This window comes from Ambystoma mexicanum, chromosome 1p (assembly GCF_040938575.1).
Source record: "Ambystoma mexicanum isolate Mex_15411 chromosome 1p, UKY_AmexF1_1, whole genome shotgun sequence".
In the NCBI taxonomy this organism is placed as follows: domain Eukaryota; kingdom Metazoa; phylum Chordata; class Amphibia; order Caudata; family Ambystomatidae; genus Ambystoma; species Ambystoma mexicanum.
In genome coordinates this window covers 280,880,512-280,907,244 of record NC_090921.1, presented here as the reverse complement: position 1 = coordinate 280,907,244, position 26,733 = coordinate 280,880,512, and the positions used below count along the sequence as shown (strand labels likewise).

The 26,733-nt window shown below is 45.6% G+C and overlaps 1 protein-coding gene across 5 annotated transcripts in view; it reads left to right on the top strand.

Annotated features, from left to right (window-relative positions):
* Positions 1–26,733, top strand: part of APC2 (APC regulator of WNT signaling pathway 2) — a 423,162-nt gene that overhangs the window by 273,463 nt on the left and 122,966 nt on the right. For all 5 annotated transcript variants that reach the window (XM_069646741.1, XM_069646740.1, XM_069646734.1 and 2 more), the window contains 2 exons: positions 19,321–19,519; positions 21,167–21,275. In XM_069646741.1, coding sequence (XP_069502842.1) covers positions 19,321–19,519; positions 21,167–21,275 — 308 coding nt within the window. The remainder of the gene's footprint in view (positions 1–19,320; positions 19,520–21,166; positions 21,276–26,733) is intronic.

Below are 26,733 nucleotides of genomic sequence, written 5' to 3'. Positions count from 1 at the left end.
AATGCTCCAACTGAAACCTGAAAGGTCATTTTTGTGTAGTGTTTAAAAATAAGAAACCAGAAAGTCAAGTAAAATGAATTCAAGAAGAAGATGATAACGACAAACAAGACGTGGAGGTCATCACCATTGTGCATAGAAACATGAAATGATCCCCCAAATGCACATTTAAGATTGATGGTATAAATACGGAACTAATGGTGGACTCGGGTTTGCCATACACCATTGTCACAAAGGATACACGGGAAGAACTGCCCAGAAAGGAATACAAATCAGAACTTAAGCAGCAATATAAAGATTCCCAGAGCATTTGAAGGCTCTACGATTAAATTGATGGGGTACCGAATGGCTATTGTTGAGTTTAAAGGGAGACTAGCAGAAGTGAAACTGTATGTAGCTAAGAAAGGAATGAATGTGTTAGGATGGGAAGACGAAACAAAGGTAAAATTGAAACTCAGTCTGGGAGTGAAGAGCCTGTCTCTATTGTATTAGCTAGTGGAATAGACGCTGATTAGTATATACAGGGTAAGGAGAGAGAAATTCTTCCCGCAGTGTTCAGTGATAGCATTGGAAGGCTTAAAGGATACTCGCACAAGATCGAGCTTAAACTGGTCACAAAACCCATGTCATATACCCATTGCTTTGAGAGAAGTAGTGAAAGAAGTACTCGTAGGCTCAAGAGGGAAGGTGTGATTGAGGAAGTGGATGCTTCAGAGTGGATTTTTCCCATAGTGGTGGCAAGGAAGGTGGCATGGTAAAGTGAGAATTTGCATGGATCTCAGAGAATTGAATAGGGCAATTGTAGTAGAAAAATATCCCTTACCTGTTATATCTGAGATGTTAAACCTGGTAGCTGATGCAAACATGTTTTCCACAATTGACAGGGCATATCACCAGATACAGTTACACACGAAATCAAGGAGGTATCACACCATTTGGATTATATTGTTTACATACGCATGCCATTTGGTTTAGCGTCAGCGCCTTCTGTGTTTCAAAGGCTAATGCTGCATCTGTTAGACGTCATACCAGGTGTACAGGTGTTCCAAGATGCCATCTTGGTTTATGGGCTGGTTGAAGGCGAACACAATGAAAGGTTATGCAAGGTGTTGAAGAGACTAGAGGAAAAAGGTATGACAGTGGAATACAGTAAGTGTAAATTTGGCGAAAATTAGGTAGACTACTTGGGGCACACCTTATCCAAAGGAGGTTATAAACCCAGATTTAATGCTATGGAGGCAATAGAGAAAGCACCGTAGCCATGCAATAAGGAAGAGTTGCACTCATTTTTAGGTTTAGCTGAATATCATAATACGTTCATTGAGAACGTTTCTGTAATTACTCACCCACTGAGAGAGCACATGAAGAAAGACATAAAGTTTGAGAGGATGTACAAACATAAGGATGCAGTTGATTATGTAGAGAAATTCAAATGAGAAGTTCCTTTGTTGGGAGGTTTTGTTCCGGGCAGGAAGTCGATAATCACTGTGGATGCCAGCTGCAAGGGTCTGAGTGCAGTGTTATCGCAGACGGATGGAGATCAAGAGTAAGTGGTGATGTTTGCTGCCAGAGCAGTAATAGATACTGAGATGAGATACTCAGTAATCAAAAGGGAGATGTGAGCATGCTCTTGGGGTGCAGAACATTACAGATTACATGGATAGGGTACCACGTTTTTCATAGGAACTGACCACAAACCATTAGTGGACGTTTTAAACAGAAAATGGTATGACCAGGGCTACACCAAGAACTACATGTTTGAGTTTGAGAGTGATGGAGTACAACTGTGAGGTGGAATATTTGCCAGGCAAAAAAGAATTCTATTGCTGATTTTCTGTTTTACCTGCCAAGAAAAGATAATGTATCAAAGGAGGAGCCAAATGAGGTTGAGGAGCAAGTGTGTGGTGTAATAATAGCTTTGAATGAAGAGGAATGGGAGATGCAAGCCAGGAAGGATGGTTTGTTGAGTATGGTGAAGAAATGTATTGCAAGAGGTTGGCCGTAAAAGAAACATGTAGAGGAAAGATTAGTTGGTTACTACATGGTAAAGGATGAATTGCCAATTGAGGGTGATTGTATTTTGAGAGGTTCAAGGGTGGTACCCCCAGAGAAAATGAGGTAGCAGATTATTCAATTGGCACATGAAGGTCATCTAGGTATCACCATGAGTAAGAAGAAAGTGAGGGAAACATTTTGGTGGGCAGCAATGGATGTGCTAATTGAAAGAATTCTTCAACAATGCGTAATATTGACACCTATTCCAGTACCAAAAGGACCATTGGTGGAATTGAGTATTGACATTTTGGGCCCATATGAAGGTTTAGGACATGGTAATAGCTTTCTGATTGTGATGATTGATAGGTACACACGTTGGCCAGAAGTGGCGATTGTGGACAGAGTAACGTCAAAAAAGTGATAGAGTTTTTGAAAAGATTTGTAGAAAAGAGCGTATGCTGAAGGAAATACTGAGTGACAATGGTCCTCAATTTGATTGCAGAGAAATTAGAGTGTTTTCTGCAAAAAGGGGTTTTCGTTGGAAACATTCATCAGTATATCACCCAGAAACTAATGGCATGGTGGAAAGACTGAATAGAGTGATGAGTGAATGTATACAGCTAGCTTTAGCCAATGGTCTTAATTGGAAGGATGGTTTAGGTGATATGTTATTGAGTCTAAGACCGCATGGTGCCATGAGTGTGTCGCCTTTCTGGTTTATGACGGTCAGAGAGCCCAACAGTATATTATCCCCTTCATGGGTGAATGGAAGATTAGGTATTAAGAGTGTGAGTAAAGGTTTTGTGGCCGAAAGGTTGATGGCAATGCAGAGGAAGAACAAAGATTATTGTGACAAAAAAATTAAAAGGCAGCATTAACAAGAGATGTAAGGCAAAGAAAACAGATTTTGTGAGAGTGAGGAAGGGCAGAGAAAGTAGGAAAGGTTTAGTCAGGTTTTTTTGGTCCTTTGAAAGTGGTGAAATGTTTTAGAAGTGCTGTTAAGGTGGAGGACGGCACAGTCTGGAATCTTAGTAGAGTTGTTAAATGTGGGAATGGAGAAACAGTGGTAAAAAGGGTTGAGAAGAGTGCGAGGAAATGGGACCTTTGGGATTATGAATCGTGGAAGGAAAGTAATGCAGATATGGCTGAGAGTAGTCAAGTGGATGGGAGAAGTGACACTTTACATGGTGATGTGTTGAATGAGAGTAGTGATGTTAGAGTTAATGGTGAAGTAAGGAGGAGTGGAAGAAGTAAGAGTTTGTTGTATACAAAAAATAAAGAAATGGTAGTGTTGTGGTTATTCGCATATTGCTTATACATTGTTGTTTTCTTGCAAATTATCACATATTGTTCTTGCTATTTTATTTTGATGTTTTTATTTTTTATTTTTGGGAGATGTATAAAATGGAGTCAGCTACAGTCAGCTGGGTGCATGCATAGAATGCATGGAATGTGAGGTGTGTGTGATGTAGTAAGGAATGGGAGTTAGGAATGTTGTGGTTTAAGTGGGGATAGTTTAGAGCAGAGTTTTCCCTGCTGCTGGAGGCTGGCGGAGTGGTGTCCATGGGGTGTACTACTTGGCCGCTTAAATTCTTATCCTTAATAAAATCACTAAAGGATACCAGATTGAGTTTTTCTCTTATCATTTACGACAATCCTTACTGATGGTGGTGCGTCTCCACTGAGAGCCCATTATTATCAGTGAGGCCACAGTGTAATCAGTGAGGATGCACTGTTTTTGTGCAGTGTCAATATTCATAGGGGAGCGCATCATCATTAATGGAAAAATGCCATCACTGAGGGAGATGTCTCATTATTAATGGCCTAAGCTTGGATATATTTGCTCAAAAGAGCTCTCTGGTAGCGGGACACTACTTGAAAAAAGCCCCAAAGCCCCTTAGAAGGGACATTTTATCTGCTTCAAGAATTTATCAGTTAGCAAATGCAGGCCAATAATGTATAAATATATATATTTAATCTAACAAGCCACTCAAATATCCAGAGTTTAAAAAAACAATTCACAATTAAGTATATTGATTTCAAAACTATACAATATGCTTTCAATGTCACCAACATTTAGATGACATTTGGACTTAACCAGTACTTCCTCAATTGCATTGTAGGTGGAAGAACCAGAGGATGCATTTTAGCGTGTACTCTAGGCCATGGGCCATGCCCTGCTGGAAAAGACTCTTGGAACCCATAGTGCTAGGCGTTCAGGCCCTCTTGCTTGAGAACAGAACATGAAATCAAAAATTCTTCCCCACGTTCGCCTCAGATGTTATTGAATTACTTAATGAAAACTCACAGAGGGGATGGTACCAAAACCTGGAAATGTGCATCGCCGAGCCAAAAGTGCCGCCCAGCTGCTGATTGATGAGCACCAATTTCCAAAATACCTTTCCTGAACAGGATCCAAGAATATGCAGTGGCAAGAAAACTACCGGATGCCAATGAGACAACAGGATGTTGTGTCCTTTCATGTCACAAAAACAAGAATGGAGTGAAGGATCAATGCCAAAAAGAAAAATGTTATATTATATTGGGTGCTGTAAACATAGCTTTCCCTCCATATGTTAATCACATAAGGCGCAGAAATGGGGGAAATCAGTAAAACATGTAATAATGTGTACATATCATACTAGTGAAAGAATTACAAAAATAGAAAAGCATCAGTCATCACAACAACCCTAACCACGTACATGATAAATAGTAATAAAGGGTTGTGTGCGGAAGTGTGCTGGCATACGCATCAGGTGCTGTAAAACAATCAGTAGTCCCTCTACTAGCAGAGACTACATGACCAAGGTCTTTGTCTTCATCAATGAGCTCAACAAGGTGTCTTCCATAACATATCCTCTTGGCTAGATTTAACATTTCTTATGATGCTACATGGTCAATGTTTTAATCCAAACTGCAATGCCAATTTACAACTCCAGGAGTCGTCTCTGGAGTCTAGAGAGGATAGCTCAGGGGCAACGTGCTCACCTTGGAAGCAAGATGACACGGAGCAATGCAGGTTCGATCCCCGGGTCCGCACTTAGAAACCTCTGGGTATTAAGCGTGTTATAAATAACCTATCATATCATATCCAGCCTGAATAAGCCAAGTATGTCAGAAAGCCCACTGCAAAACTCTGTAGGTTTTGTTTTAAAAACAACCCACATAGTGGTTTTACCGAAAGTGTAAAACATCTTTCTTCTCGGACAAGGCTGCAGATATAGCCACAGTTTGGGGGTCTCTAAGAATGACATAATCTCAAGTTGTTCCACTATTGCTGCACGTTTCAAAACAACTTAAAGGCTCCAATAAGATGCCTCGCATCACAGGAAACGTGTCGTTCTCGGAGCAACCAAACCAATTTCCTGTCAGAAATATCTCATAATGCACGTTTGCCCCAAGTGGGTTCTTGGAACAGATGGGCCTTCTATAAAATCAATGGTCTTGAGGGTTGCCCAGAGCAATGCCAGAGGTTAATATTTATTCTGCACCTTCCAGCCATCGCCTTGTTTGTTTTGCTGTGCTCGTCCCGAGTGGGAAAGGTATGCCCAGATGTGGGTCCTGTGCCTGCTGGGCCTAGCGACCCAAGCTACTTCTCACTGATACTGCCCAACCAGGCCGAAACATGTTTGGGGATGCTTGTGGTCTTGTGCAGAAGGGATGTGACCAAGGAGTTTGGTTTGCTAGTGCCTTCTATGAGAGCCAGGTCTTCAGGTGTTCCCAGAAGTCCAACTGAATTTCTAAGCCTCTGGTCCATGTAAGTTGTTTGTTCCAGAGGGAAGAAGCTAGATGTGAGAAAGCACAACACTTGGATCTACTGATATTGATGTAGAGGACAGACTGTTTCAAGGTTTTGGAGGAGCACTGGCATTTTATTGGTGGGTGTTTGATCCGTTTCATAAAGAAAAGTGGACTTTGTCCATGTAAGGTATGGTCAAACTGTCAAACTACTTCCAGTAGTTTACCTGGATTTCTTTACCACTCGGAATCCAGTGAAGTGCTCTTATTCGCAGTGAAATGTGCTCCCTCATTGTCGTGTTACCCATCAATCAAGCAACAGCATAATGGAGCCTCTGAAGCCTGGCGATGAGCGGAGTTGGTGAATCTAAGTAAATGCCTTTAGTGCTACAACGGTCTAGACAGCATACGGATCAGCTAGGTGTGGAAGCAGCTTCTATTTCATATGAATATAGTAGAAGCCAGTCTTTACTAATTGTGCTATTTGAGGGCACGGGGGGGAGTTTGCTGTCACTCATAACTCCCCGATCTTTCCATTTGTTGGGTGATAGGCAAGCAGGGTGAAGTACCACCAGAGGAAACGAATGAGCAATAGAAGATGGGAAGGCCTACTACGATCCCTCCATGAGGATGGCCTGGTTGCCTTGATCCTCCCAGACCTACCAGCAACCTAGAACTGAGTCTTCTATCACATGATCCTCTTTCAAGGATTACGCAAATGGAGGGGGATTTCAGATCCCACTGTGGGATGGATTGTTCCTTCTTCTTCAGCCAGAGCGATCAGGTATACCTTGATCCTTTCCAGTGCATGGCATAAAAGCAAATATAGGGTCCCCCAAGGTTCACCTCTATTCACACTCTTGTTTTCTTTTTGTTTATAATTTTTATTTTTGTTCAGAGAGTTACAACAGTACTAAACTGGTTGGCAGTTGGCGAAGCACATCGATCAAAACAACATAGACACATATTAACAGTATAAGTTGCACGTTTTCACATTGCATAACAGTACTAGAGTGGCGACGTCGGATTATCTTCTCCATCAGATATCATATTACATAAATATAGCCTGAACAGTGCCCATATATCTTTGGGACAGCATCTCGATAGCAATGTTATAATAAATTGTTCCTCCAGTTCGTTAATCATTGACAAGTCTTTCAAAAAGTCCAGCCGCCTTGGATGATGTACTGATTTCCAACATTTCAGTATATTACATTTTGCAACCGTCTAGTGGTGGTAGCGGCTTTACCGATATCCCCAAAGAGATATTTCAGTGGGGAAGGTGTGGCAGGTATCGCCGTGATGTCTTCCAGGATCTCCGCCACCTCCCCCCAGAATGCAGTGACCGGTGGACAGGCCCAGTACATATGATAAGAGTCTGCATCAGGGGCATCGCATTTAGGGCATTTTCCTGTGTGACCTTGTACAAATTTAGCTAACTTAGCTGGGGTATAGTGCAGCTGGTTAAGAACCTTAAACTGAATGAGCAGAAGCCCTGAGTTCATGGATACATGTTTGGTCAACTGGCAGTATCTCAACCACGTGTCTTCACCCAATTCCACCCCCAGGTCCCGTTCCCAGTTCCCTTTAATATCATTGCTTGACTTGGAGTGTGTTTGAACAAGGCTATAGAGCGCAGACAGACTTTTACTATGTCCACCCGGTTCCATCATGGCTGCAATACATTCATGTGTGGCCGGTTCCTCTGGGAAGGAGGGCCATTTAGCGGCAAAGGCAGCACTCATTCTATGAAACGGAAATCGCTTAAGGTGATCTCCACCGACCGGCCCAATAACATTGTCAAGAGCACAGTATTTCCCTTCCGTAAACATATCTCGCATTCGAAATTGTTTTTGTGGGTCCCAAGCACCCTGGAGGGCCTTATCAAACGTGGGGCTTATGCCTGGGAAGTTCCATAGTGGCACTTCTGGGTCATACGGGGTTGTAAGAGTGAGCCTATTGTATATCATAGACCATGCGCGTAAAGTGGCGTTGACGGGGTCATATTTGCATGGCTCTTTTCGTTTAAGATCAAACATGACCGCTCGTAGTTCTATAGGGGAAGCTGCAAATCTTTCCATGGGAATGTGTGGAGCAGTGTCTTCCGGGTCAAACCAGTGTCTCGCAAAGTGTGCCTGAGATGTTAAGTAATAAAGTTCAAAGTCTGGGGCTGCAATCCCACCCTTCTCAAAGGGTTCTATCATTTTGGACCATTTCAACCTAGGCGTCTTCCCTCCCCATACAAAAGTGGTGGTTAGAGTGTTGAGTTCATTAAAGAAGGCTCTACCCGGCCAGATCGGTATATTGCAAAAGAAATATAGGAGTTTGGGTAACACAGTCATCTTAAGTAAGGATATTCGCCCATATAGGGATAAGGGGAGCCTATTCCAGGATTGTAGTTTAGCTGTAAGGGATTGTAAAAGTTCACCGTGATTTTCTGTGTACAGTGTGCTCCAATCTTTTGAAACCATGATCCCCAGATAGCGGATATGTATAGGTGACCATTTAAATCCGTGTGTATCTGACATTTCTCTAGCACTGGGCGTGAGCAGGAACAATTCCGACTTGGATACGTTGATCTTGTATCCCGAGTATTCAGAGAACGTCTCAACCTCCAACATGATTGGCCCTAGGTTTACTTCCGGGTTCCTAATGTGTAATAGGGTATCGTCCGCATATAGGGAGATTATTTGCGGTTTCCCGGTCATGCGAAGGCCTCTACATGCATGGTTCTGTCATACATATTCAGCCATGGGTTCTATGGTAAGCGCAAAAAGGATTGGGGAAAAGGGGCAGCCATGTCTTGTTCCTCTACCCAGACGAAACAGGGACGACATGGTTTGATTAGTTAGTATTTTCGCTCCTGGGGAGGTGTACAATAGCTTGACACAGTTGACAAAGTAGCTTCCCAACCCAAATCTCTCAAGGTCCTGAAACAGATAGACCAAGGAGACAGAATCAAATGCCTTCTCGGCATCAAGGGAGGTTGCCACCGCGTCTGCCGCCGGATCTATATGTGCCATAACTCCAAAGAGTCTGCGCAGATTGAGAGCAGTAGACCTCGTTGGTACAAAGCCCGCCTGGTCGGGATCCACCAGTATGGGCATATAGGGCAGGCAGCAGTCTGGTGGCCAGGATTTTGGCGAAAAACTTTGCATCTGTGTTAATAAGTGAAAGGGGTCTATATGGCCCCATGTCATGAGGTGGTCTACGAGGTTTAAGCAGAACAGTTATGAATGCCTCTCGCATGGTGTCTGGTAGTATACCACATTCCATTGCTTCTTCCCAAACTGTCAGTACAAGGGGGGCGAGTATATTGTGATCCTCTTTGTAAATTTCGGCGCCGAGTCCCTCAGGACCAGGGGCCTTAGCAGAGGTTAACGCTTTTATTGCCTCCGTAATTTCATCTAGTGTTATGGGGGTATCCAATAAAATGCGCGTATCAGAGGTCAAGGTCGGGAGATCGATAACATGCAGGTACCTTGCTATTTCTTCTTTAGTTTTGGTGTCTCTATTAGAGTATAATGTCTTGTAGAATGCAGCAAACATGTCATTGATTTCTTGTTCACCATTTACTATGTCCCCACTAGGCGCCTGGATGGCTGCTATAGGGGGGTGACCCTGTTCGGTTTTGAGCATCTGGGCCAGAAGTTTCCCTGCTTTATTACTTTCCCCGTATCTACGAGCTCGGATCGGGGCAGCCATATACTGTACCTCCCTTGCAGCAAGTTTATTAAAGTCTGCCAGTGTTGTGTGGATATCTAGAAGGGCCTCCTACTATGTGTACAGGTGTATTCAAACTCCAGGAGCTCGAGTTTGGCTTCTGTGGTGTCCAACTCTTGTACAACTGTTTTAAGTAAGCCTGTGGTTTTAGCCATAATTGCACCCCGAACCCACACCTTAAATGTTTCCCATAACGTGGCGCACCGTTTCACCGACCCCTCGTTTAGTAGAAAAAATTCCTCTATTTCAGTACGCAATGATTGGCAGACATTCGGGTCTCTAAGTAGGGCAGGGGGCATTCTCCAGCGCCTGGCCCTGGGAACAGCCTCATAAACACTCAGAATAAGTGACACAGGGGAGTGATCTGAGAGGGTGCGGGGATACATCTCACAATGCTGGACCATATTCACAAGTGTGGAGCTCATTAACCAGTAATCAATTCGACACTCTGAATCATGCACTGATGAGTAGAATGTGAAGCGCTGCTCTAGGGGGTGTAATTCTCGCCAGATGTCTACCATAATCATTTGTTGCATTATTTGTCGTATGACTAATGCAGCTCGGGTTAAGGGTCTGTATGACGTTGTAGACCTGTCAAGAGATGTGTCCAGGATTGTATTGAAATCTCCCCCCCAGACCACCGCACTATCTTCAGCTTCAATCAACATATTATGTATAGCATTATAGAATTCAGGGTCATCCATGTTGGGGCCGTACGTGTTAACCAAAACCATATTTCGCCCTGCCAACTCTCCCCATACCAACACATATCTTCCCTGTTGATCGATCTTAACGTCATGAGTGTGGAAGCCCAGTTTCGGATGTATTAGGGTGAGGATTCCTCTAGATTGGGAGGAGTATTCAGTATAATATCTCAGTGGGCCCCACCTAGACAGGAAATTGGAGCAAACCTGCCCTAGTGCGTGCGTTTCCTGCAACAGTATAATCTGGGGGCTATGTCTGGTAACATATGCTGCGATTTTCCTAGATTTAATTGGGTTGTTCAAGCCTCATATGTTCCATGAAAGGAGTTTAACACTTACAACTTTGTCACTCAGTACCATAGCATAGTGTCAATATCAATGAGTGAAGTAGTTCGCCAGTGCCACAAACTGTAACTGTCGCACCTGTTGCAACCTGACTCTGTATTTTAAAACATTTGCCAACTATGGCAACAATTTGTGCCCTTCCCCAACCCCCACCCTCACCATCAACCCCAACCCAATGATGTATCCCTTCCCCCATAACCTGTGGAACGTTCCTGAGGGTCGCTAGTCGCAATCGCCAGGCCTCCATCAGTAGAGGCTCACGATCCCAACCTTTCCAAAACAATAACAATTGGGGCCGTTATACCAAGAGGGTCAGCCACATGACTTGAACAGGATGTTTCTATAATCTTAATTCAGTCTGCTGAGTCCGGGATGTCATCCCCCTGTCGCGGGGGCCTATTTTGGTCTTGTGGATAATCGTCCGGAGGCATGGGGATGGACGACTCAATATACGAGATGGCATCCGCCGGGTTCTCAAAGAAATGCGATCTGCCTCCATGTTGGATCCGCAATTTCGCAGGGAATATGAGGGCGTACGGGACACAGTGCAATCTCAAGAGCTTTTTGGCCTGTTCGTAGGATCTGCGCTGCATCTGGACGCTTGTCGAAAAATCAGGATATATGTGGACTTTGTTGCCTTCGTACTGCAGAGAGCCCTTTTCCCTGGACAGCCTGAGCACCGTGTCTCTGTCTCTATAATTGAGGAGACGGACAATGATCGTGCGCGGTGGTGCCCCAGGCTTGGGCGGTGGCGCAAGTGTGCGATGAGCCCTCTCGACCAGAAAGTGGTCAGAGAAGGATTCCACTCCCAGAAGGGTTTTCAACAGGGCCTCTACCTGTCTCTCCATCGGGCCCTTGCAAAAGGATTCTGGAACGCCGACAACACGGATATTGTTTCTCCTGGATCTAGATTCAAGGTCCTCGCATTTTGCTTGAGTGTTGCGCAGTTCACCTTTAAGCTGTGCTATGTCCCGGCCATGCTGTGTTATCGCATCTTCGTTAGTACTGATTCTGCTTTCAGCCTCTGTAATGCGAGAGCTTTCCTTGTCCACTCTAGCCTTGAGGGAGCTGATGGTCGAAACAATATCGTCTAACTTGACATTCACAGCTAGGAAGCCGTTCTGCACCATGGTTATGAGACGGTCTTCTCTGGCGTCATGCCCCGTCTCAGCAAGTATGTCATTTTCCATGGTTGTGGCTGCCAGCGTCCCCTGAGGTTGGGAGCTGGCAAAGGAGTCCATCGGGCCAGTTTTTCTCCCCCCTGCGCTTTTCTTCTCGTTTCGGCCCATGAGCCGTCTTTACAGAACAAGGACAGATGACGTGGGTCAGGCCAGACTCACACGATGGTATAGTATCGTCCGTGCAGTTGGTTCTGTTACATTACACGATGAGTGCCTGTATATCGACTCTCAAAACCCAAAGGAGTCGTTGTTGCCTGGGTTCCGGGCTGATCTAGCATGCAGTAATATTCCCATGTATCCTGCCTGACAATGTAGATTGAAGGTAAGTTACAGGCAGGGGTTATGCCCGTTATAGGAGCTGCCAACCAAAGTATCACAGTGGGTCTGGGGCTGAGCTGCAGCGCGGCGGCAGCGCCTCTGATCGCACCTGTCTTTATATATGGAGGACTACCTCCACCACGACCCTCCAACGGATCACTGGTAGTGTGTCGGATCGCCTTTAGCGTTCATCCATGGCAACTAATGTCCAGCCACTTGTGGCGCAGTCTGGCCAGCTTTGTTAGGAAGCCAAATTGGCACGGATCACATACTTCTCCCACTGGTGGAGGTCTGCTAAAGGATCAGTAGAAACGTAGAGGCCAGCGACAAAACAAGGAGCAGCACCCTCAAGTTAACAGTCCCCTCTACGGATGTATTGTGCTCTCCCACGTTAATCAGTGTCTCCGATTGATGGGCGCTGCAAGAAGGATATTAACGCTGTATATACGCTCCAATGCAGCTGGGTCCGTGCACTTTCAAGCCCCTCACCTGCTTTCGTAGCGCCAGTCGGAACCCGATCGGCGGCAGACCCTCAGAGCTAGCTGGGGCCCTGCATGGGAGTCCGCGCGTCGACCCAGCCGCTGTTCGGGAGGTGGGCAGTAGCAGCAGTCAATCTTTGTCTTGCAGGGACCTCGGTACCGACACATACGGTCTGCCCGCAGGCCCGCGTATCAAAGAAGCTCTGCCGGGACCAGAACCCCTCCCCCACACGGCCCTCCGGCGTTTGCAGAGCCTCGGTCTGGCGTGTGACTCTTCCGGATCTCAGTGGCGGCCTGCAGTCAGCCGGGCAGGCTGCACCGTGCAACGAAGCTCCGAACTCAGCCACGTCTCTGCGGTTTCACACAGGATTTGCACACAACGTGCAGTAGGAATGCCGGCAACAGCAGATGTAGTCGCTTCCTATCTTCGCAGCCCCAAACAGGATTAATTTATGATAAGGATGTCCTCGGGATCGGAGCACTCCAATCAGGCGGCCATTTTAGTTGCACGCAACAGCGCCCTCCTTCACACTCTTGTTTAACATGTACATGCACTCCTTGGCCCAAGTGCAGGAAGGCTATTGCGTGGGATGAAAAAGTACATGTATAGGACCCAGACGCAGCCGAATGCTACAAAGTGGGCTGGCTCGATCTTATGAAGGTAGGGCCCTCATCAGCACCGGCCTTAATGACATCTACTGTCGTCCGAAGGAGAATTTTCATTGGTGGAATGAGTTCCCTCATTCCCTGAATGAGATTACTCTTTCAGGGAATGAGGAAACACACTTCCTTCATTCAAATGGCCCTATAGGCCCTATTTGACCAAAATCTCTTGTTCGATCCCCAAATCCCTGTCATGATCAAACATCTTACATGATGACCTAGATGTTTCTGCTGCAACACTGTGGATGTTGTATGGAAATTATCACCTCCTGGGTAATGTCCAAGCTAGTTTGCAGCAACACCTTCACCCCCCAGAATTGGCAGAATCAGGGAAAAGGTTAAGCCTGGAAAATGTGATCCCATTTCACCTGCCCAACAATTTCTCCAATGGCTCTCAGTAGACTACCGAATGAATAACGTTCCCATGCACTACAGTCCTAAAGGGAAGTAGTAGTGCTATGCTATAGATATTAATGGGAGACTGGGCCCCCTGCGCTGGTAGCCTGTAGGACTAACCCGTGCCCCAAATTAATATGAGTTGAGCATGTGAGTGACGCTAAAGAGAACTCATTCACAAAAATCAGGTCAGGATTATGGAAACAGTCAATGGATATGCTGGAGTTCACATTGAAAGAGGTGGGGAAGCTGCAAAAAGAAAAGACTTTCCTAACAGGGACGTACCAATTCATTAATGGTCTCTGTACTTGGGGAGCTACCCTCAAGCTGCTGAAAGAGGCGGTGTGCGCGCACTGGTCCTTTTGGACTTGTCTGCAGTCTTTAACATTGGGAAGCTTGACATGTTTCTGGTCAGACTGTCGGACATTAGTGTACATCAGACTGGTCTAAGTTGGTTTTCTTAGTTCCTGTCCGATAGAACGTTTCACATCTCTCTTCTATCATTTCAGCTGGATCCCGACCTCTTACATGAGAGGGACCCCGGGGTTCTGCCATCTCCAATATCTTGTTCAATGTGAGCAGTGCAACATTTTACATTCCATTGGTTATAATTTCTAAAACTATGCAGCTGATATGCAAATCATCTTGAAACTGCATGCTCTGCCAAGTGCACAGTGTGCAAATTCTTTCTACAGCTGTATGCTAGCACTTAATGAATGGGTGCACAAAATGTTTTAAAATGAATTACTACAAATTCAGAGCTGCTTTGGGTAGGAAGCCCGTCGCTGGGTCTAACAACCATCTGGCTTTCTCTCTGGCAATTGTCCCCATCCTCCTGATGTGTTACGAATTGTAAGGGGCTTGCTATGGTAATAGTCCCAGGTTTCTCAGGTTGTCAAGACTGACTTCTACCACTTGAAGTCTTTAAAAATGTTCCCCAATTTGGAGCATCTGCAAAAATACAACTGCTTGTGGCATTAGTGCAGTCTAGACTGTACTCCGGGTTATCTGGTGCAGCGACTGCAGGACTCTACAGCCCAACTGGTTTGTGATTGCACTGTACAGGACCACCACTCTCCAGTCCTGAGGAAGCCGCTCTGGCTGCCAATTTGAAAGCAGGTCTTCTTCCAGGCAATGTGCATTGTCCATTGAACACCTGCCTTTCTGTCTGGCAGATTTAAGCCCTATACTCCAGCCAGATTCTTCTGCTCTGCTTCCTCAGTAGCGATCGAGCCGCCATCACTCTGACTAACTTAGATTGGGGTCAAAGCAACTGAAGACCTAATTCTTCTCCAATTGAATAAGCTGTAGTTTTTCGGGTACAGCCTAGACCAGTGCTTCGAAGCCAACTTGATTGACGTCTTTGCACCTTACACAACCAGATAATGTAGGAGATATTTTGGGGGTTATATCTAGTATTTTGTGGTATTTTGCTGTATTTTATTATGGTGGTATTTTTATAGTCATGAGACTAATTTCAGATTACTGCCTAATAATTATTTCACCAGGGTCACTAACAATAAACAAATACTGGACTTATACACTCTGAATAAATGGCTCATGCTCTCATGTGATGTTTTATTTACAACATCATGCGTATGCCCTTTTGGCTGGGTTTCAATAAATGTAAAACATGCAAATGAAATACAAAACATCAGTCAGCCTCTCTAAGTAAAACAATTTACCACGGCTAACTTTGCTTTGAGATATTTCTTCCCGCACGTTTATCTCTCTATGCATATCAAATCAATGAGACTGAATGCAGAAGAAATACAATTAAACTAAATTACCTTTTTGAACATGTTCTTTATCATAGACTAGAATTATGCAAGTTACACAAAGTGACACGTACACCCAAGTTGTAATACACAATGTAAGCAAAGGTTTTTCTGCAATGGCTTTCAATGTTCTATCTGTGCAAAGCTCTGCCAAATCAACCTTAGCTTTGCAATAAAAGTTGGCAGGATAAATACACTTTGATTTGCAGTAACACCTAGAGAACACAACACAAACACAATGCAATATGCACGTTTAACTTCTCATCGTTAATGCAGTGCCTGCAAATGAACTGAATTATCTAATCTGTGCTACATAGTACCATTCACTTCACACACACCTCAATTAACCTCATAATTACCTAGGTTAAGCTGGCAATATTCCCTGACAGCTTGGCAGTGACCTAGGGTCGTTCACAGCTAAGGTTGCTTGAAACTTTGCAGCCTTTCTAAAGATTGTCAAGCCAGGAGAGAGATTGCCTCAGCCTCAGTCCAACAAACAGTCAGCCCAGCACCAGCCTTCTGCTCAAGCGTCAGTGAGTGCAAGAATAAGAATGCCCCTCTAACTCTGCCTCAAACCCTTTTCATCAAACCCCCTGTCACTCAAGAACACCACCCCTTGACAAGATCATCCCACTAAAAAATCACACGATTTCCGCTGTGCCTTTTAACCGAAACACACACTGTATTGTTGAATAGAAAATGATACATCTTTCTTGCACTTCCTGCTCCAATACAATGCGATGTCTTTAGGAACGGATCGTCATATTCCTCAGTTCACAACACAGAGCGAGACTGCACATTTAAATCATTTTTCTTTTCCATTTTCAGAGCATCATGCATTTGGCTCCATCTGCATCCAGTTTATATCCTGGACTAATTTGCACTACATGTTATTATGGGAGTCAGTTACATGTTAAATGGGGTTGGGTTAATTAGTATATTAGTTTCCAGTTAGTATTATATTTCAATGCAGCTCAGCCCATTAAAATAGCATCATGGTGCAAATTGATAATTTTCAAGCATGTGCTCTCTGCATTGTCATCTATTTAAATTCAGCCTGAGACTCATACTCTTGAGTCCATCAAATGAGTCTCACGCCCTTGGCCCTAGTTAAAGTTCAAACCCTCGCCTAATGTGAATGATGAAATGTGGAGTCTAGATGTTGAAATGTGGAGTCTAGATGTTGAAATGCAGAGTCTAGATTCTTTGTACAACAATCAATCAATAGCACTCCGCAGGTTGCCTGCCATCCGGGAGATGTCCCTAAAGAGAGTGGCATAGCTGCCCTACTGTGTTCTTAAGTAGCCATTTAGCAACGTGATTTAGGGTGCCATTAAATACTCCAAACACCTCCACCAAAAAAGTACTGTATTACAAACCAGGGACGCCTGTGGAAGAAAGAGCAATAGCTCAGGAGGGGTCTCGACTCATAAGTCTCCTGTCGTTCTATTGGGATGTTTACGCATGTCTAAGGGGACAGGAAGCGACCAGAGTTCTCCAGCGATTGCATCATGTGCAGACCAACTGGAGCAGCGCAGTTTCCCAGGGTGCCTCTGCCCAGAAGTCTCTCCTACTTAAGTCCTTTGTCAGTATCCATCTTTTAACCGACGGACCAGACACTGTCCAACTCCATGGTTATGAGAAAACCTACAGAAAGCCTGAGGGTATATATTTGAGTTCAATAAAGATGTAGCAAGAGTTCCTACCTCGCCTATGATTATCCATCACAGAGAGAAGGCGGCATAAGGGAGGGACCCTTTCGCACAAATTGGGTACAGTGCTGCCTTGCCTTCTTTCCAGTGCCGGTGCCACCCATGATTTGCTATGTAATGCTGGCCAACCATAACCGGTAACCAACCTATTCACTTCTCAGTCGGTATATGAACACAACCATGCATGGAAAAGAGTGGAGGCAACCGGCCCCTGGGTGAACCAGAAATCAATTCTTGGAGAGGCACTAAAGTTTGGAAAACAGCCAGAGTATCCCCCAAGTGCTTGGCTTGAAGGAGACCCCAAAGCATGGAGGGGTGTGAGCAATCAGAGTAACCCCAGTACATTAGGGCTAGGGAAACTGAATCGGCCAATCAGTGCAGAAGGTGTCCCTACTGGAAATTCCAGTTCACCAATTACAAAAGGTTTTGATTGGATCCAGTTGCAGCCTAAGGGATTTTAACCATTTAAAAATATTTGCTATGTCCAGTATAAAAAATCTAGGGAGATTCTACTGTTTAGATTAAAAAAATACACAGTGAAGCCAATAAACACTTTTTACCACTTTTTTACCAATCCCGGCCATTTGTAACTGGAATGACCACCGGCAGGGTGGGGGGCATCAGGCCCCCGTACCTGATTCAGATAAACTGGAGCAAAATCTGCAAGGGATTCGGTGCAGTGACCAGACATGTAAGGGCCTTTTCTTCTTCCACATCCTACACCTCTAAACTGATTGCCCTGAGTCGCCAGTACCTCACACCTACAAACTTTGTCACCCTAGCCAGAGCCTTAATTCTCTACAAATTGGACTACTGCAATCTACCCCTATTAGGGACATCCAATTACAACCTAGAGAAATTGCAACAAATGCAAAACAAATAGATACGAGCAGCATTAGTAATCAAAAAATCTGACCATATTTCCACTATCAGGAGGGAGACTCATTGGCTACCCATTAAGGCCAGAATCATCTTTAAATCAGTGTGCATTACCCATAAATACCTCGCAAATAAAACTCCCATCTACCTAAACAATTCAATGAGTAAAAAAGAGTCCAAGAGAGTGCTCAGATCCAACAAGTCGCTCCTTGTGATCCCTCGATTTAAAACTTCTAGAGCGGGCGGTAGCAGCTTCCTAGTCATGGCCCCAAAACTCTGCAACAAACTCCCATCTAATATAAAAAGTGCAGACTCCTTCCTGTGTTTCAAAAAAACTATTACAAACCTGGCTTTTCAACCAATACTAACCTATCTTATACCTTAAAGCCTTAACTTCAGGCCTCCCTAGGATTGTCTGCCACCAGAACCTGTATCTATGTAAATGACTATGAAATGTAATCTTTGTAATTCTTTTATTAATGCACTATTTAATGTAATTGGACTACCGTTGACACTTTTTATGATAAGATGTCTGCAACAACGCCATGATACCTGAGGGTTTGGGTGTTTAACAAATGCAATAAATAAAATAAATAAATGGTGTCTGCCTTTGAACCCCCTCGCCGTCCTGCCCCCTGCACCCTCAGACCTCCGCTTCCGTTTCTTCCCAGAGACATAGGTCTAGACATCCCCAGCTTAGGCCCAAATACTCAGAGACCAGCTTCTGCATCAGGAGACCACTAGGCTGGTGATGGGCCCTGTATAGATGATCATTTACTCGCTTACTTACACGGGGGGGGGGATTTGGGGGCCCCAAACCTCTGCCAGAGGGAGTCAGAGGGACTGCTGGTGCTCCAAGAGGTGTAATTGAAATACGAGGAGTGTATAGTGTAATGGGGGTCTGATAGCAATGAGGGGTGATAAGAAATTGGAAAGCCTTCCAATGGAAATGAAATGCATTCGCTGTCCAGTGAGGGATGATGGGAAGTAACTGGGGTCCCTGGTGCACTGAGAGGTCCTGGGGAATTTAAGAGGGAGTGTTGGGAAAGTAAAGGCCTCCCTGCCGCACTGAAGGCTAAAGGGAAATAACAGGGGCCACTGGTGCCCTGAGGGGTGCTGTGGACTTTGAGGGTCTAACAATACACTGAGTGATGAGGAGTCAAAGGGGGCCCAGAGAACTAAGAGTTCTGAAGGAATAATGGACATGGTCACCAGTGGCGGGGTAGCAGTGGGGTGCCCCCAGGCCCATGAGTGTTTGTAGACGGAAGGAACCCTGTATGCACCAATAGGTTTCATTAAGTGAGAGCTCCTCGGATGCAGTGAGGGGTGCGGGTTGCGGTCGCACGACCCTGTGATCCAGGGGGACTGCCCCTTCTAATGCTTTGACCTGTTTCATTTCTTTCTCATCCCAGCCCTGCAGATGGACATTACGGGCCTTTATAACCTCCAGTTTCCAACTGGCAACCGCCTTGTGGGCTCTGATGTCACCTGCGGACCGCTCCAGGGGCCAGAGGACAGCCCCCCGCATTCAGTTCCCTTGCAGAAAAAGGGAAGTCTGGGGGACCTGAGCAGGGCTGTGCTGCAGCACTTGGAAGAACTCGACAAGGAGCGGTAAGCATGGCTCCTCCAGCACAGACGTGGCAATGGCTATCCATCTCCTGTCTGCCTCTCCTCCCTGGGGGATGCCACCGGGCCCCTGTGTCCGCTTCATTGGGAGGGGGGGTCTAGTGGCTGTCTCTTCTGTGTCTGGGGTGAGGGTCTGGTGTCTTTCACTCATTCCACGATGGGGTGGCGGGGCCAAGGCACAACCAGCCTAGTTCTCTCTCCTTCCCTAGTAACATCTGTGGATGCATGTCGCTACTTCAGGACTGGACTGGGAATTAAAACAGGCCCTGGAAATTATTTCCAGGGGCTCATTTGGTCCCCAGAAATGAAGTTCAAAGGGGCCCCATATGACACGTTTTCAGCAAGCCCAATGCTTTTCCTATCAGAAATTTTGGAAATTCCACACAAAAGAGGCCCAGAATGCAAAGGCCCACCGGGAAATCTCCAGTGTTCCCTATAGGCCAGTCCAGCCCTGCCTCAGGGGTACAGACAGATGCATATCCCTCGCTCCTTGGGGTGGGGGTTCTCTTTTCTTTCTCATGATATAACTCAGCATGTCAGTTTGGTGGCCTTTCAAAAGTCTCACTGTTCCAGCGTCCTGCATGTCTCTCCATCCTCAGGAGATAGGGTGACCAGACATTCCGGTTTTGCCGGGACTGTCCAGGTATTTGCGCTTCCGCCTGGGGTCCCGAGACTTTTTAAAGTTTCAAAATCCTGTGCCGGGATTTGGGGAAGGGGTGGATACCATCCCAGATTTTGACACGATTTCATGACTGTTCCATCAGTTTGGCCAAAAAATAGGATGGTATTCACCCGATCCACAAATCCTGCGTGGGGTTTTTAAACTTAAATAGTCCTGGGAGCGCGGGCGCTCTGCTCCACTCGATTTTCACCCCCTCCACATACCTTGCTCTCAGTCCCAATAAGCATTCTGTTCCTGAAACATGACACAGGACAGGCCACCCACATAGAAGTAGGACTACAGTTCTACCTCTAAAGCTGTAGTCCTACTTCTATGTCAGTAGGATGTCCCAGTTTTTTATTTTCAAAATCTGGTAAACCTGTCATGTCAGGAGAGTCAGTCACCTGCATGCTTGCCTTTCCTCAGGGATGTCTAGCTGCTTGCTTGCTTCCTCTTCCTGCACCTAGGTGTCCATTTGAAGTGGGCTCCTTCACGTGTGTCCGCATGGTTCCTGGTTCTCCTTTCCCAAATATGTCCATTTGGGGACATCAGGCTTCTTGGAGTCCCACTCCTATGCCTTTGACTCTCACACGCTCAGGGTTATCGGTTACTTGTATGTCTTTCTGCCCTTCCTTAGGGGTGTCTGTCCAGTGCCCATCTCTCCTCTGTCCCGAGTGCCAGTATGGAGTTCGCCAGGGGGGTCTGTCCAGTGCCCACCTCTCCTCCGTCCCTAGTGCCAGTATGGAATCCGCCAGGGGGGTCTGTCCAGTGCCCACCTCTCCTCCGTCCCTAGTGCCAGTATGGAGTCCGCCAGGGGGGTCTGTCCAGTGCCCACCTCTCCTCCGTCGGTAGTGCCAGTATGGAGTCCTCCAGGGGGGTCTGTCCAGTGCCCACCTCTCCTCCGTCGCTAGTGCCAGTATGGAGTCCGCCCCTCCACTGTGCTGTCACGTGCTTTCTCTTGTTCCCAACAGGTGCTTCCTCCTGGGCGAGATTGAGAAGGAGGAGAAGGAGAAGTTGTGGTATTACACCCAGCTGCAGAGCCTGTCCAAGCGCCTGGCCGAGCTGCCGCACATGGAGACAGTAAGTGCACGTTGGGGGGAAGGGAGGCAAGAGCAAAGAGCGGAGCACATACATATCAACAAATAGGCCACACCTAACTGCCCATTTTGCAAAACCCTCCACATGGTTTACACTCAATAATCTAACAGTCCGTTTTAGTTTTTTAAACGGGTGTATGCCTGCTATAATTACTTTATAACTATTCCCATCCGAAAATGAAAGAGAAGGGGGAGGAGTACATGGGGGGCTGAATAGTGGAGGCGGTGGGGGGGGGAGAAGGGGCACTGCTGGCCATGACACTCATGAGCAGACTCCAGCAAAAAGTCATTCATCTCAATCAGTTCATGTCATTCAAACCAAACAACATTCCCACTGACACAAATGGCAGCTTTCTGTCTCCAGGATCAAGAGTGGGTTCATTTCTCTGTTACTGGCAATGAAGAATAGTTTCAGTTCCTCGCATCAGGAAGCGGCGATACAAACCTGGTCCCTTTTATATCAAGGGGATTGACCAAGAGTACTCCTTCTTCATGGTAGTGCCGGGTATTAATAGTCAGTGCATTTCGGGGATCTCCCCATCTCCTCTACCCCAATGGCCAGGCTTCTTGGTTGAGAATGTGTAATGAAGACCAACAAATTACAGTTCATATTTTCATTGTGAAAATTCCTTTCTCCATCCATCTTGCTGTCAGACTGGAACAAAAGAAACCTGGCTGGAAGAATACTGCTTTCACGCCCAGGCGGGTGGGTGGATATGGCCTTTAACAGCCCCACCCCCCTGCCGGGGCGTGAAAGGTATTCACTCCCTGGGATGAACCGGGGTGCAGATAGTTTTCGTTTTCTTTATCATTCGGGAGATCAGCTCAGCGCAAGCCCATCACCCGCTGGCGAAAACAAAAATGTAAAGTAATGGCCCCCGCCATTAAAATGGAAAAGGGACTTGGCCATAGAAAACATGTTCCAAAATGGCCGCTGTCATCGGAAAAGGGACTTGGTCTCTTTTCTAATTTCATGGCAGTGGTGCGGGCAGTGATTAGAGCAACGCGCCCGGGAAAGGCAGATTTTCATTGGTCAATCTGGCCTTTTCCAGGTGCGAATAAGCTTATCGTACACTATTGAATATTAGTAACATCAGGGCCCAGATGCAGCTTTGTCTGCTTGTTTCCTCTTTTTCTAGGGGATTTGCTCCTGACAAATAAAACAAATGAAATCAAGATCTGGTCACGTATTTGTGCCCACTAACCAGTGTCTGCTCTGTTTGTAGTATTCAAACCAAAAGCACTAATATAGCCTTTCTCAGGGAGAGTAGAAATGAAGCGAGGTTAGAGAAATGGCGCGGTGGAGCGAGGAGAGAAACAGGTGAGTGGGAGCTGGCAAGGGATCATGAGAGAGAACAGGACAAGAAATGTAAAAGAGAGCAGGGAACAGAATGCAGGCGAGAAAGGTAAAAAAAATAACAGGGAAGGGAATGGGGTGAGGAGAGTAAAAGAGAGCTGGAAAGCGAATGGAGGCACGAAAGGTAAAAGAGAACAGGGAAGCAAATGAAGGCGTGAAAGGTAAAAGAGCAGCAAAGAGAATGGAGGAGAAAAGGGTAAAAGAGAGCAGGCAAGAGAATGGAGGTGTGAAGATGATAAGAAAGAGTAAGGGAGAGAACAGAGGTGAGGAGATGATATGGGGAAGCAGAGGAGAGAACGAAGCGAGAAAGGTAAAACAACAGGAAAGAGAATGCAGACGAGAAAGGTAAAAAAGCACGAAAGAGAATGTAGGTGAAAAAGGTAAAAGAATGCAGAGTAGAGAATGGAGACAAGAAGGCTAAAATAGAGGAGGGAAGGGAATGGAGGCGAGAAATGTAAAAGAGATCATGGACGAGATTGTTGGGTTCAAAGATAAAAGAGCAGCAACGAGAATGGAGGAAATAAGGGTAAAAAGAGCAGGGAAGAGAATGGAGGTGAGAAAGGTAAAAGAAAGAAGGGAAGAGAATGGAGACGAGAAAGGTAAAAGAAAGGGAAGAGAGTGAAGGCGAGAAAGGTAAAATGGAGCAGTGAAGAGAATGGAGGCAAAAAGGGTAAAAGGGAGCAGGGAAGAGAATGGAGACAAGAAAAGGAAAAGAGAACAGGGTCGAGAATGCAGAGGACAAAGCTAATAAAAGAGCAGCGAAGAGAATGGAGGCGAGAAAGGTAAAAGAGAGCACGGAAGAGAATGGAGACGAGAAAGGTAAAAGAAAGAAGGGAAGAGAATGGAGACGAGAAAGGTAAAAGAAAGGGAAGAGAGTGAAGGCGAGAAAGGTAAAATGGAGCAGTGAAGAGCATGGAGGCAAAAAGGGTAAAAGGGAGCAGGGAAGAGAATGGAGACAAGAAAAGGAAAAGAGAACAGGGTCGAGAATGCAGAGGACAAAGCTAATAAAAGAGCAGCGAAGAGAATGGAGGCGAGAAAGGTAAAAGAGAGCAGTGAAGAGAATGAATGCCAGAAAGCTCAAATAGAGCAGCAAAGAGAATGGAGGCGAGAAAGGTAAAAGAGAGCACAGAAGAGAATGGAGACGAGAAATGTAAAAGAAAAAAGGGGAGAGAATGCAGATGAGAAACGTAAAAGAAAGCAGGCAAGAGAGTGCAGGCGAGAAAGGTAAAATGGAGCAGCGAACAGAATCGAGGTGTAAAGGGTAAAACAGAGCAGGGAAGAGAATGAAGGTGAGAAAACTAAAAAAAAGCAGCAAAGAGAATCGAGATGAGAAAGGTAAAAAAAGGGTGGGGAAGAGAATGGAGGCGAGAAAGGTAAAAGAGAGCGGGGAAGAGAATGGAGACGAGAAACGTAAAAGAAAGCAGGGAAGAGAGTGCAGGCGAGAAAGGTAAAATGGAGCAGCGAAGAGAACGGAGGCAAAAGGGGTAAAAGAGCAGAAAAGGTAATGGAGGCGAGAAATGTAAAGAGTGGGGAAGAGAAAGGAGAAGAGAAAGGTAAAAGAAAGCAGGGAAGAGAGTGCAGGCGAGAAAGGTAAAATGGAGCAGCGATGAGAATGGAGGCAAAAGGGGTAAAAGAGAGCAGGGAAGAGAATGAAGGTGAGAAAACTAAAAAAAAGCAGCGAAGAGAATCGAGGCAAGAAAAGTAAAAGAGCACAGGGAGGAGATTGAAGGCCAGAAAGTTCAAAAAGAGTAGCAAAGATAATGGAGGTGAGAAAGGTAAAAAAGAACAGGGACGAGAAAGGAGACGAGAAACATAAAAGAAAGCAAGGAAGAGAGTGCAGGCTATAAAGGTAAAATGGAGCAGCAAAGAGAACGGAGGCAAAAGGGGTAAAAGAGCAGAAAAGGTAATGGAGGCGAGAAATGTAAAGAGTGGGGAAGGGAAAGGAGATGAGAGAGGTAAAAGAAAGCAAGGAAGAGAGTGCAGGCGAGAAAGGTAAAATGAAGCAGCAAAGAGAACGGAGGCAAAAGGGGTAAAAGAGCAGAAAAGGGAATGGAGGCGAGAAATGTAAAGAGTGGGGAAAAGAAAGGAGATGAGAAAGGTAAAAGAAAGCAAGGAAGAGAGTGCAGGCGAGAAAGGTAAAATGGAGCAGCGATGAGAATGGAGGCAAAAGGGGTAAAAGAGAGCAGGGGAGAGAATGAAGGTGAGAAAACTAAAAAATAGCAGCGAAGAGAATTTCTGTTATAAAATTGCCATTTTGCCCTTGTTTGGTGCCATTGGAATATAGGGATAATATTCTACATCGAGGCCAACACCCGGATGATTTGCTGATAAAGATGGTGCACCAGCACGAAATACCCCCACCATCGTCCAGATTCGCAAAACACCTGGAGACAAATCTAAATCCTGCACTCCCTCCGTCAACAGTACCGAGCTAGTGTATAAAGAGCCACGGCCAATGCTGAACCCCCCTTCCCCTTCTTCTCACGAGCCAGGTTCAAGCGATAAGCAATACAATAAAATACAAGTGCAGTGGTCCAGCGTGTTTATCTGTTTTATAGTCGCACGATGCGCATCGTCTGCCCTCTAGTGGTTAGTTACATAGCTGCAAGTGACATTTTCTGAAATTGGGAGAACACACACTGCTCTACAGAAAACAATCGTCATGTCTGAAAATGTGAGTTCTCTCTTGATTAGACAAGCTGTTGTTCGAGGGCCTGGGAAAGAAGAAAGAAGAAATGCAAAGTCAAAGTCTCTGGAATGATCGAGTTTTTAAAGCTTTTTTTTCCTTCTTAGTCATCAACCGATACTTGAATTTTACGTTTCTTTGAACACTACTGTTTTTATGATTCAATAGGCACTGGGCCACTTAATGTTTTTGCTTATATGGCTCTCTAGCCGAAATAAAGTACTTATGACTGACTGTGTTTGCAATACGCAGACTGGGTGCAAACAAGACCACATGAGACCATGTTGAGTGACCCAAAATACATGTTTACAGGGTCTTGTGATGTATTGCTTGAATCAGGTGGCACCCCCGTAGGCCACCCCAGCACTCTTTAGTCCACAGACAGAATGTAAATTAGACATCCTTGTTAGAGCCCCCTCGATTTCTCATCCAACTTAAAGCAATGGCTGTTAGGTCGCTGTGATAGGCGAGGGAGGGGTCTGGGGGTGGGGGGGGGGGTGCAATGAATAATCAAAGTTTTACTAGGAAATGCATGTGTAATAGCAGAAAGGATAGGTAGCGGGGTCATGTCACCTACAACATCATGATAAAGGGCATACATGCACGTGTTTAGCTATCAAAATACTCTCATGACTGTATGTGTCTGGATTTAAGCCAGAAATGCAGATCCAAATTATATATAATATGCCATTTGATGGCCAGGCAGTGCTTGGTAAAGAAGCAGACAATTTAAATCAAGTATAAAAAGAAAGTGATACAGTGGGATCCACGTGGGTTTAATTACCCGTCCACCCAGGAGAGGAGTCTTCGCTTCTAGGCAATGACTTGCTAAAGATCCCCTGCAACGATAGGATGGTGAGCTCATCAAGGTCACAGGGTTGCCAGCAAGTCGACACGGCTACTGTGTGAGGTTTATAAAAGAGCCCTCAACATGCTTCTAAAACAATCTAAGGATTCACCCAGTACCTCTACCATTACTCTGAGAGGAGATACAATGGCCCTCATTACGACACCGGCGCTAAACCATGGCGCTATTAGCACCATGGTTGGTGCCGGTGTTGTAACGGGTCCGCCATGGTTCAATGGGGAATTACCACCCCATTACAAGGTTGGCGGGGCAGTAATTCCCCATTGAACCATGGCCCTTCCCCATAGGGCTCAATGGGAATGGGGAAGGCGCTAAGTACAGTACTGCAAATTGCGGTACTGTACTTAGCACCAAGGTCCCTTTGCAGGTCCCTACTTTAACGGCTGGTGTAGACCAGCCGTTAAGGTCGGGTCCCGCAAAGGGACCTCGTAATCAGGCGCTAATGGGTTAACGGCTCTGCAGCCTTTTACGGCGCCGTTAACCAATTAGCGCCAGGGTCGTAATGAGGCCCAATGTCTCTAGCAAAAGTG